The following is a 13,108-nucleotide window of genomic DNA, read 5'->3' on the forward strand; positions in this document are numbered from 1 at the left end:
AGCTGATAAAAATCTGATTTGATTTTTACACTTACTGATTTTTCGAACAAACTGATAATTCGATGTACCTGATAATGATCTAGCAATCTGTAGGATAAAGATGACAGGGCCAGTGTAATCTTTCTGTAACCTGAAAGAACCCAAAAAGTATTGGGCAGTAATTCTTTTTTATATGTGTCTTTGTGTGTATGGTCAAATATTTAGCTGCAGTCTTCAATGATCACTTAAGATACTGGAGATACTGACTTTAAATAAAAAGAATTTTTTTTTTTTAATATATATAGATATTTTTACTTTTTTCTTTTTTTTATTATCTTTTTTCGTTGAATTTTGGAATTTGCAGTTTGAGAAAGTGCAGTTTTGCTTATGCCAACATCATTATATTTAAATAGAAAACGAATCAAATTCATTTGTTAAAGTACATTTTATACATACAATTATTTTTTTTTTACATTAGTGTCAATGCTTATGAAAATACTGTAATCTTTTAACTTTTATCTCTTATAAAGAAACAATATTTTCTATTGCAGTTTCACTATAGCTGCATTCTGCTGCTACCTGCTGGTTCCTCACAGCCAGTGTATGAGAGGTACAAACCACACATACAGCAGGTCAAAGGTTCCCAAACCTGGTACCGCCTGTCCTGCACAATTTCTTTCCTGCATTAACATATCCACTTTAACTTAGAAAGAACTATTTACCTTTAGTCTGGCAAGTGGACCAGAGTAAAGACTGTTCACACTGTAAAGACATAATTTTACAAAGTTAGGTCATTAAAGTAAAAGGGGTTTTTAAGCTTTTATTTATAAATAAAAAATCAAAACCAGAAATATTACAATTTATTATATTTTGTATCTGCTGACACATAGCTGTTCTATCTTTAACTACTTAGTAACAACATTATCACCATAATTTAACTTTAACTTATTGCCTGATTCTTAAAACTGACACGCTCTGGTGTACTAAAAAAAATTCTACCTTGATCATATTCAATTCATATTCATTCATATTCATTTACTAGTGAAATGTAGGATGCATTATAGTGTTGCAGTGAATTAAATGAAGAAATAAAGGGAGTTTTTACTCTCATAACTGTTTTGTATTATTCTGCACAATCGAAAATCCCTATTTGACGTCAGTGACTCTTGTATATGAAGATTATAAAAAAATTACAAGTAATATTTTAATGAGCATTTGTAATCGTTTACCCAGCAAAAATACATTACATGGTTGTTTAATCACGCAGAATTCATATTTATGTATTTATATTTACAAAACTGCAGTTAATCTACTTCATAGTTAAACATAAATGCCTGGACTTCTGTCTATAATGTGAATGATGATTACAATGATATGTAATTTCATTTTACTTCATTTTATGCTATATTTAAACTTGTGGATCTTAATTTTATACTATTTTACTTTAAATAATTTTATTCCCAGTTCTTTATTAAATGCTGTTTTTGGTTTCCTAACTTTTATGTTCAATCTAGTACTTGGGTATTTGAAAGACACTTTTTAAAATAAAATATATTGATGTATTATTAATAATATAACAAATATCTTCTATAAATCTAAATCTATTCTAGATCTATTTATTTCTCTTTTTTATTATAAGAAATGCTAAGTCTGAAAAAGCTTCAGCCCTTCATAAACAACCTGCAGCATTCTAACTGGTGTATGAAGATTCAGGTTATGGACAAGTCTCATTTTTTTAGGATTGCTACGTGGACCTTCAATTTTGGGTGTTGTCCTTTAAACAAGCCTGCTGCTAAGGTCTGATTATTTTCCTGTTTAATTAAGAATGAAACTAAGTGAGCTCTCAAAATCAACAGAACAACAACATACGACAATGGCCGCTAAGTTTATCTGCAGCCTTCACAATGAGAAACTTAGCCTGTTCTGCCTGGACGATCAGCAGACGGTGTGTCTGGTGTGTCGGGATTCAAAAAAACACACCAACCACAAATTCTTCCCCATCGATGAGGCATTAACAGACTTTAAGGTAATCTTTACATTTCATATCACAAAGTGGAAAGAAGAAAAGAATTGAAAAGAATAATACTAATATTATTAATAATTAATAAATCACAATTAACTAATTATACATTTGATTATATAAATGCATATGCCTGTATTTCCAGCTATTATTACTTTACTGTATTTAACCGATCTTAGGTTGTAGCTTGTAAAACAGTTGTATTGGCCATAAGTTACTGAGTGCTCGCTGTCGCTATAGTCATTACAATAAAATAACAAAGAAAAAGTGACAATCAACACTTCACAAATCATATAAACATTCCCTATGTGCAGAAGCGGATACTTTCTAATTTGCACATAAAAATATTTGATCCTTATCCAAAAAACAATGCTAACACTGACTCATGTGTCTGAGGTAATTGAGTGTTCATAAATCAGAGTGGATACGGAAAAAAGTGCTCCCCAGTATCATATGGTTTTGTGGTGAGAACAAAGTAAAAAGTGAGTGTATAGAAACAGAAAAACAATGTTAGTGATATGTTATTAATACAAAAAGATCATAAAGGTTTTGTTCCCACTTCAGACCAATATACCAAAGACGCCTCTCTGGTTGGTCTTTGTGATCTAGATACAGAGACGTTTACATGTAATAAAAAGTCCAAGTCAAGTCCAGAGTTCAAGTCAAGACACAAGTGATTAAGATTGAGTCTTTAAATAATTTCAGTTCAATTCAGTTTTAGTTATATAGCGCTTTTAAAGATGGTAATTCTTGCAAAGCAGCTCTCCAGAATAAAAATTAAAATGTGAGAATTAGTATAAAATGTGTAAGGTGCCTTTGAGGTTACCAAGGGAGATGGTGACAAGGGAAAAATTCCCTGAGATGGCGATAGGACGAATCCTTTAGAAGAACCAGACTAAGGAACCAATTCTAAGTCAAGTTGTGGGTCTTTTTCCAATCAAGTTGTTTTGATACTATACATTCTTCAAACTTTACGGAACATTAAGGTCCAATGTGAAAATCTATGTTTGGTCTTGACACCCTTTAAATTTTTTGTCTCTAAACAAAAAAAGAATAACACTAGCAGGTATGTCGTTGTAATATTATTTGCTGATTTAAACAGAGCGATCCCTCGTTCGCAAAAAAAAAGCATTGCTCTGATGCAACTAAATAAACCTGTCTGGGTGTTTTTACAGTAGGTACTGTTGACTTCCTGGACTGGACTTGAACATTGTAATAAGGCTCGTAAAAAAAACTAACAGAATGTGACACATTTAAAACACATTATAAACATTGCATAGTTAAATCAAATCACTAAGGAAAGATCAGTGTTAATGACATCTAAAATAAGAACTAAAACCCAAAATCTCCATGATTTGTTTCAGGTGGAGTTCAAAACTACATTGAAGTCTCTACAGGAAAAACTAAAGATCTTTAAAGACTGTGAACTAAACTGGACTCAGACTTCAGAATACATAAAGGTTGGAATCAATATCATGGTTTTGATGTTCTAATTCTATTTTGATTCATAATCAAAAACATTATACTTTATTTAATTTTTTTTTCACTGCAGATTCAGGCCCAACACACAGAGCGTCAGATTAGGGAGGAGTTTGAGAAGCTTCACCAGTTTCTACGAGATGAAGAGGCATCTAGGATTGCTGCACTGAGAGAGGAAAAGGAGCAGAAGAGTCAGATGATGAAGGAGAAGATCGAGAAGCTGGGCAGAGACATATCATCTCTTTCAGACACAATCAGAGCCATAGAAGAGGAAATGAGAGCTGAAGATGTTTCTTTCTTACAAGTGAGGATCATTTAGTCAATATTTATACTGTGAGAAAGTAAAACTTCCTTCCATCATCAAAAACGTCACATTTCAGTGGTCTAGAAATATAAATCATATCCACTGATGTTTGTCTTTTTGTTTAACAGAAATACAAGTCCACAGTGAAAAGGTAAGTAATGTGGTTCCCATCTCTCTCGTTCTCTGTGTTTTTGAATCCAAACCCACAGCAACACTTTTTTTTTTTTGCAGAGCCCAGTGCACACTACAGCATCCAGAGGAGCTTTCAGGAGCACTGATCCATGTGGCAAAACATCTGGCCAACCTGAAGTTCAGAGTCTGGAAGAAGATGCAGCACACTGTTCAATACAGTAAGACTCTTCCTCTTTTTTTCCCTGTTGCTGCTGGATATTCGAAGATGAACACAGAATACCAGGTTAACAATATACTCAACATACAAATATTTTGAATGTGTGTGTGTATTTTCAGCACCTGTAACTCTGGACCCCAACACTGCTCATACGAAAGTCATTGTATCCAATGATCTGACCAGTGTGAGATTCAGTGATGAAAAACAGGAGTGTCCTGATAATCCAGAGAGATTTGATGGATTGCAATGTATCCTGGGCTCTGAAGGCTTTAACTCTGGGACACACTGCTGGGATGTTGAAGTTGAAGACTCTACACTGTGGTTAGTGGGTGTGATGACAGAATCTGCTCAGAGAAAAGGAGATATAACTTCCAGAAGTGGACTCTGGTATCTTAGGTATAATGATAGTGTATTTCGAGCACGTTCTACACCACAACCTTCCAATATCCTCTCAGTAGTGTGCAAACCCCAGAGGATCAGAGTGCACCTGGACTGGGACAGAGGAATGCTGTTATTCTTTGACCCTGTCACTAACACACACCTACACACTTTCTCCCACAGATTTACTGAAAAAATCCTGCCAATTCTAGCTGTTGCTTGTAAAGACTTTTCTCTAAAAATCCTCACAATTCCGTGCTCTGTAAGAGTGAAGTGTTAGAGTTGGTTCTGAAAAGACATGCTGTATATATTTTTATATTTTAATAATTTGTATTCTTTTGGTACAAGAAAAAGCCCTTTGTTTGGACAAGTACCTTAGAGTCATTCTTAGAGATTCTTAGAGTTCAGATCATTATATAAATAAATTTTGGCCTTGCAAGGACCTGCAATTTGGTTAATTTGAATCTATTAAAAATACAGTGAAATAATTTCTAAATTAATTTTTTATAGTTGGGAAAAACCTTTTTTTTTTCTACATAGAAAAAACATGCCTGTGTGTGTATCCACAATCAACTAGTCCTTGAAAATGAATAAATAATCAAGTTAAAAATAACCCAATTTTTTATGCCAGGACTCATGTTAGCTGTAATCCTGGAATTGGTTGTAGATTCTTCTAGATTATATACTGCATTGATGCTTTTAATGAGGTAAACTCTAGAAACTCACTTTGGATGATTTACCTGCTCTTTAATAATAAATAATCTAAAGAAAATTCAGCAAAAAAATTAAATAAAATTCACATGACAAGTCACATTTTTTTAATTAGATTTTATGTTTAATACATTAAATACATTTCTATGCGTGTAATAAAAAATATATTAAACATGTTACAATTGTTCTTCATATTTACTTGAATATTTTGTTGCTGTATTGCTAATTCTGTTTATTTCTCTGAGTGTGTGCCCTCTATAGGTGAGAGGGGAAAAAATGTTTAAAGTGAGATGCCACCCCTAACAGGAGGGGGGCGCTGGTGCGAGAGCACACAATTTCTTGACCGTGCACATGGAGCTTAGAGGGCATGGTGTAACAAGCCAGCAAGCCATCTTTAAGTTGTTTGTTTTTGTCATATTGAAAATCATTTTTACTTTGATTTAATAAACTTGAGTTATTGTTTGGAACACTATCAAGCCTTTCTCTGGATCTATTCATTCAACTTGCATGTGTCAGAATATTGCATCAACACCTCTCACAGTGGCAAAGAAACAAGGGACAAATTGGACATTGAAACTTGGTTTTACCACTACAATAATCATTTGAATAATAGATGCAGATAATTATAATACCAATGATGTGTCGTCATGCAACAGAGTTGGAGACATTCCAGAAAAAAAACACTTTATAGGGCAAGTCCAATAAAAAAAGAAAATAAAAAAGTTTGGTATATTAAAGGTAAAAGTGATACATCATAAAATCCCAACGTAACAGGCACTAACAGACACACCAGTGTAATTCCTAAACATGAAACAACTTGTGTGAGAAGATTTCTACTCAGGTTTACTGATTAGATGGACAGACTCAGACTTAAAATCATTTAAAAACGAGAAGCGACATTTCTTGACAATTTCTTTTTATACATACATATTTATCTAAATATTGTTTATTGGCACAAATTTCACACACAAGCCCTCAGAAACATTATGCAATAAAAGCCTGATATTTAGAGCTGACCAAGTGGTAAACATGATTAAACTAGGCAAAATTCTAAATTATACAACAATCTTACCTATGCTTTGATAGGGAATCTGGATGATATCGGATGAGATCCAAACTGAGGTGTAGATGAGCAGACAAAGGGGCATCATCCCAAGTGCCAGAATAGATGAACAGGTAGTCATGCTGATACTGTGTGTGTGTGTGTGTGTCAGGGGGGTTGAGAAAGGACAAAACCATACACTACTTTTAGAACTTACAGATTACAGTAGATGGGCAAATTGCATACTACAATAGTTCAGTCTCTGAACAATACCAGAGGATACCAATCTATTATTATATTGAATAGGTAATTGTCGGTGTGAGTATAAATTCATTATCTGACAAGGTGACACCCACACATGATTTTTAAATCTGCCATTTCAGATGTATTCCCCTTTACAGTTATAAATTGCCCTTAATCTTTTAAAAAGCCTTTACACTAGATTTTGAAGCATAGATGATAAGATTTGTGTTCATTCAGCCACAAGAGCATTAGTTGGGGACTAATGTTGCTAGATTATCTCAAATGTGTTTTTGGGGTTGAGGTCAGGACTCTTGAGCTTTTATTTATAAATGTCAAAACCAGAAATATTACAATTTATTATATTTTGTATCTACTGACATATAGCTGTTCTATCTTTAACTACTTAGTAACTACATTATCACCGTAATTTAACTTTAACTTATTGCCCGATTCTTAAAACTGACACGCTCTGGTGTACTAAAAAAAATTCTACCTTGATCATATTCAAGCACTAGTGAAATGTAGGGTGCATTATAGTGTTGCAGTGAATTAAATGAAGAAATAAAGGGAGTTTTTACTCTCGCACAATCGAAAATCCCTATTTGACGTCAGTGACTCTTGTATATGAAGATTATGAAAAAATTATAAGTAATATTTTAATGAGCACTTGTAATTATTTACCCAGCAAAATTACATTACATGGTTGTTTAATCACACAGAATTCATATTTATGTATTTATATTTACAAAACTGCAGTTAATCTACTTCAGAGGTAAACATAAATGCCTGGACTTCTGTCTATAATGTGAATGATGATTACAATGATAGAGTGGAACCTCGGATTACGAGCATAATTCGTTCCGGAAGTGGGCTCATATTCCAAAACACTTGTAAACCAAATTAAATTTTCCCATAAGAAATAATGGAATCTTAAATTATTCGTTCTATAGCCAAAAAAAAAAAATACATAAAAATAATTAATACAAAATATTAAGTAAAAATAAAACAAATTAACCTGCACTTTACCTTTTAAAAAAGTAAAAAATAAATCTCGGCAGATAAGCGTTTGCCTTTGTGCATGCAGGCGCTGTGTATGTGTGTGTGTGTGCGTGTGTGTGTGAGGCTAGAGTAAGTGGAGACTCTTGGTTTCAGCCCCTCCTGTCTCCCTTTCCTCATCTTACACATTAAAACTTTCTTCTCTCGTTTAAACACACTCACGCACACATTAACGGAAAGACTGTTGTTCTCCTCTAAATTATAGAAGCTTCTTCGCTTTATTTTAATGTTGCTCGTGACAGCGTAACAGCCTGTTAATCCATGCTCGTGTAATGATGAGATGGACAAACTCGTCGATGCCCGTTCGTTTATTTTCTGCATTGTCAGGTTATATTACAAACTTTCGGGTGAATCCTGCACTTAAATCCAACAAAAAAAACTACTGAAGAACAAAACTCAGGCTCAATATCCTAACTTAAATCTCACATTCGCGTTCACACACACCGGACTGCATTACCCACAATGCATCTACCACACTGGACTACACTTCCGTAAACAGAGGTCATAAATCAACGTCTCTCTCCCGCTACACTGTTTTATCTAAAAAATAAAAAAAAACTATAAACATCGCTAATGACACTCGTGTGAGCGCAAACTAACAGAATCACTGCTGTAAAGTAAAACAAACAAACAAATGACCCAGCACCTAACCTCTGAAAAGATTTGCGACAGAGTTTCTCCGGAGAGCAGAGTGTGTGTCTCTTGCCTTCGTTTCTGTGCGCGCGTGTGTGTTTGTGAATGAGGGTTTCACACACACACACACACACACACACACACACACACACACACACACACATAAACACACCGCGATGAGGAAGAAAATAGATTTTTAACCTCTGTATTGAGAATTTCTTTTGCCTTAAGAAATATGTATAAGAAACAGCGGACGCGCTGTACACACGCGCTTCGGAACACATAAGAGCAAGAGAGAGAAAAACTGTTGGCTCAGTTGTGATCACGTGATGCTTGGCGTCTAAACAAGAAGCGCATGCGTGAAACATGATACTTGGTGCTCGTAAACCAAGAAAATGCTCGTTTTTCAAGTTAAATTTTATTAAAAATCTTTGCTCGTCTTGCAGATTACACGTAATCCGAGGTTCCACTGTAATTTCATTTTACCTTATTTTAAGCTATATTTAAACTTGTGGATCTTAATTTTATACTATTTTACTTTAAATAATTTTATTCCCAGTTTTTAATTTATTTAATTGTTTATTAAATGCTGTTTTTGGTTTCCTAACTTTTATGTTCAATCTAAGTTGTACTTGGGTATTTGAAAGACACTTTTTAAAATAAAATATATTGATGTATTATTAATAATATAACAAATATCTTCTATAAATCTAAATCTATTCTAGATCTATTTATTTCTCTTTTTTATTATAAGAAATGCTAGGTCTGAAAAAGCTTCAGCCCTTCATAAACAACCTGCAGCATTCTAACTGGTGTATGAAGATTCAGGTTATGGACAAGTCTAATTTTTTTTAGGATTGCTACGTAGACCTTCAATTTTGGGTGTTGTCCTTTAAACAAGCCTGCTGCTAAGGTCTGATTATTTTCCTGTTTAATTGAAAGTGAAACTAAGTGAGCTCTCAAAATCAACAGAACAACAACATACGACAATGGCCGCTAAGTTTATCTGCAGCCTTCACAATGAGAAACTTAGCCTGTTCTGCCTGGACGATCAGCAGACGGTGTGTCTGGTGTGTCGGGATTCAAAAAAACACACCAACCACAAATTCTTCCCTATCGATGAGGCAGTAACAGACTTTAAGGTAATCTTTACATTTCATGTCACAAAGTGGAAAGAAGAGATTGAAAAGAATAATACTAATATTATTAATAATTAATAAATCACAATTAACTAATTATACATTTGATTATATAAATGCATATGCCTGTATTTCCAGCTATTATTACTTTACTGTATTTAACCGATCTTAGGTTGTAGCTTGTAAAACAGAATTAGACTAGTGTTGTTTTGGCCATGAGTTACTGAGTGCTCGCTGTCGCTATAGTCATTACAATAAAATAACAAAGAAAAAGTGACAATCAACACTTCACGAATCATATAAACATTCCCTATGTGCAGAAGCGAATACTTTGTTGCACTTTAATTTGCACAATAAAAACATTTAATCCTTATCCAAAAAACAATGCTAACACTGACTCATGTGTCTGAGGTAATTGAGTGTTCATAAATCAGAGTGGATACGGAAAAAAGTGCTCCCCAGTATCATATGGTTTTGTGGTGAGAACAAAGTAAAAAGTGAGTGTATAGAAACAGAAAAACAATGTTAGTGATATGTTATTAATACAGAAAGATCATAAGGGTTTTGTTCCCACTTCAGACCAATATACCAAAGACGCCTCTCTGGTTGGTCTTTGTGATCTAGATACAGAGACGTTTACATGTAATAAAAAGTCCAAGTCAAGTCCAGAGTTCAAGTCAAGACACAAGTGATTAAGATTGAGTCTTTAAATAATTTCAGTTCAATTCAGTTTTAGTTATATAGCGCTTTTAAAGACGGTAATTCTTGCAAAGCAGCTCTCCAGAATAAAAATTAAAATGTGAGAATTAGTATAAAATGTGTAAGGTGCCTTTGGGGTTACCAAGGGAGATGGTGACAAGGGAAAAATTCCCTGAGATGGCGATAGGACGAATCCTTTAGAAGAACCAGACTAAGGAACCAATTCTAAGTCAAGTTGTGGGTCTTTTTCCAATCAAGTTGTTTTGATACTATACATTCTTCAAACTTTACGGAACATTAAGGTCCAATGTGAAAATCTATGTTTGGTCTTGACACCCTTAAAATTTTTTGTCTCTAAACAAAAAAAGAATAACACTAGCAGGTATGTCGTTGTAATATTATTTGCTGATTTAAACAGAGCGATCCCTCGTTCGCAAAAAAAAGCATTGCTCTGATGCAACTAAATAAACCTGTCTGGGTGTTTTTACAGTAGGTACTGTTGACTTCCTGGACTGGACTTGAACATTGTAATAAGCCTCGTAAAAAAAACTAACAGAATGTGACACATTTAAAACACATTATAAACATTGCATAGTTAAATCAAATCACTAAGGAAAGATCAGTGTTAATGACATCTAAAATAAGAACTAAAACCCAAAATCTCCATGATTTGTTTCAGGAGGAGTTCAAAACTACATTGAAGTCTCTACAGGAAAAACTAAAGATCTTTAAAGACTGTGAACTAAACTGGACTCAGACTTCAGAATACATAAAGGTTGGAATCAATATCATGGTTTTGATGTTCTAATTCTATTTTGATTCATAATCAAAAACATTATACTTTATTTAAAAAAATTTTCACTGCAGATTCAGGCCCAACACACAGAGCGTCAGATTAGGGAGGAGTTTGAGAAGCTTCACCAGTTTCTACGAGATGAAGAGGCATCTAGGATTGCTGCACTGAGAGAGGAAAAGGAGCAGAAGAGTCAGATGATGAAGGAGAAGATCGAGAAGCTGGGCAGAGACATATCATCTCTTTCAGACACAATCAGAGCCATAGAAGAGGAGATGAGAGCTGAAGACGTCTCGTTCTTACAAGTGAGGATCATTTAGTCAGTATTTATACTGTGAGAAAGTAAAAATTTTTTTCATCATCAGATTTCAGTGGTGTATAATTGTCATATCCACTGATGTTTACTTTGTTGTTTGACAGAACTACAAGGCCACAGTGAAAAGGTGAGTGATGTGGTTCCTGTCTCTCTCATTCTCTGTGTTTGTGAATCCAAACCCACAGCAACACTGACTCCTGAATGTTTTTGCAGAGCCCAGTGTACACTGCAGCATCCAGAGGAGCTTTCAGGAGCACTGATCCATGTGGCAAAACATCTGGCCAACCTGAAATTCAGAGTCTGGGAGAAGATGCAGCACACTGTTCAATACAGTAAGCCAGTTACTCTGTCTTTCTTTCTTAGTAGGTGTATATGTATGTTGCATATTACATGTTTGTGTGCTTTTTTTGTTGTCAGCATGTTTTACTTTGGATCCTAACACTGCTCATCCAAAACTCATTGTATCTGCTGATCTGACCAGTGTGAGACTGGGTTTTGAGAAACAGAAACTTCCTGATAATCCAGAGAGATTTGATGAATTTCCATGCATTCTGTGCTCTGAGGGTTTTAACTCAGGGACACACTACTGGGATGTCAAAGTGGGAGATAGTACAATGTGGGTCATAGGTATAATGGCAGAATCTGCTTTGAGGAAGGGTAAGATACACTCCAGAAGTGGACTCTGGTATATGATATATCATGAAGGCACATATAGAGCATGTTCTACACCAGGGCTGTCTAGTGTCCTCTCAGTAGCACAGAAACCCCAGAGGATCAGAGTGCAGGTGGACTACGACAGAGGAAAGCTGTCATTCTCTGATCCTCTTACGAACACACACATATTCACTTTCACACACACATTTACCGAAAAATTACTTCCACTTATAAATGTTGTTTGTGAAGTGTCTCCACTGAAGATCGTCTCACTTCAGTGCTCTGTAAAAGTGAATTAGTTTAGTTAGTAAAATTATAATTTAATACATTTTATTAATTACTTTTAATGAATTTAAGCTTACAACAGGAGAATGCAACAGTTTTTTGATACTGTTAAATAAATGGCTTGATGTAGTTATTGCAAGTAAGAGATATTAACTTAAATAATATGTGTTTCTGTACTTACTATCTGAATTAATACATCTGTTCATCATGAATGGTCTGCCACTGTTTTAAGTAGTTTAGCATAGAAATTAAATATGAAACTCTGATATTATATCTCATATTCATCTTTTGATCATTGTAATGTACATCAAGTATTGGCCTTGACAGATATTTTATATTATTATATTGTGTTAAACACATACATAAGGAAATGTTATCCAGGATATCGTAAATAAAAGCAGAAAAGTGAATGGTGGTTTGTGCGTATACTTTAATTTTTTTTTCCTTTTTTTGTTTTTCATTTAATCAAGATTAATCTTAGAATGGAAACAAAATAAAACATTTTTATAACAAAGTGTAAAAAATTGCTTCTGTGGCCTTGATTTAGATATTGCCTGAAGACAAACCATTTTAACTTTACACATAAGAATTTGGTCATTATTTATTCCCAGTTAATTACTAATGTTTAAACAATGTACTTTGATCAATTAAATTAGTGTAGCTCTTGGGTCCTGATAACAACCTCAATATGCGTAAGGATACTGTATGTGCAAAATACAGTGTGTTCAATATCTCTGTGAGACAGGAAGCTGTCCTGGTTTTTATTTAAGATGACTATTCTCTTCTTTTGGCCAAACAAATTGTCTGTGTCCTGCTACCAAAATGAGTTATCATGTTGAGTGATAAGATATGAAAAACAGGAGTCTTCCCACCATACCAGACCCATTTCAGTTCACCCTAAAGGCTTGCATAGTTATCCATCACCCACTCACATGGATGATGTGGAAACGCTGATGTGGGAATCCTTCCACAACAAGTTATAACAAAGCTGAGCATGCTGGTTTTAAAGTCCATCACGATCAGCTACA

At 34.3% G+C, this 13,108-nt stretch overlaps 2 protein-coding genes across 2 annotated transcripts; both read left to right on the forward strand.

The window, feature by feature from the left end:
- The first annotated feature begins 1,779 nt into the window (after positions 1-1,779).
- Positions 1,780-5,294, forward strand: LOC128524289 (E3 ubiquitin-protein ligase TRIM35-like). Its single transcript, XM_053496790.1, has 6 exons — positions 1,780-2,005; positions 3,364-3,459; positions 3,552-3,782; positions 3,911-3,933; positions 4,014-4,132; positions 4,251-5,294. Exons 1-6 carry the CDS (start codon positions 1,805-1,807, stop codon positions 4,787-4,789), a joined length of 1,209 nt encoding a protein of 402 aa, XP_053352765.1. The 5' UTR covers positions 1,780-1,804; the 3' UTR covers positions 4,790-5,294.
- Positions 5,295-9,139: 3,845 nt separating this feature from the next.
- LOC128524302 (zinc-binding protein A33-like) lies at positions 9,140-12,490 on the forward strand. Its single transcript, XM_053496812.1, has 6 exons — positions 9,140-9,336; positions 10,712-10,807; positions 10,900-11,130; positions 11,246-11,268; positions 11,355-11,473; positions 11,559-12,490. Exons 1-6 carry the CDS (start codon positions 9,184-9,186, stop codon positions 12,092-12,094), a joined length of 1,158 nt encoding a protein of 385 aa, XP_053352787.1. The 5' UTR covers positions 9,140-9,183; the 3' UTR covers positions 12,095-12,490.
- The last annotated feature ends 618 nt before the right edge of the window (positions 12,491-13,108 follow it).

Source organism: Clarias gariepinus, chromosome 5 (assembly GCF_024256425.1).
Source record: "Clarias gariepinus isolate MV-2021 ecotype Netherlands chromosome 5, CGAR_prim_01v2, whole genome shotgun sequence".
Classification (NCBI taxonomy): domain Eukaryota; kingdom Metazoa; phylum Chordata; class Actinopteri; order Siluriformes; family Clariidae; genus Clarias; species Clarias gariepinus.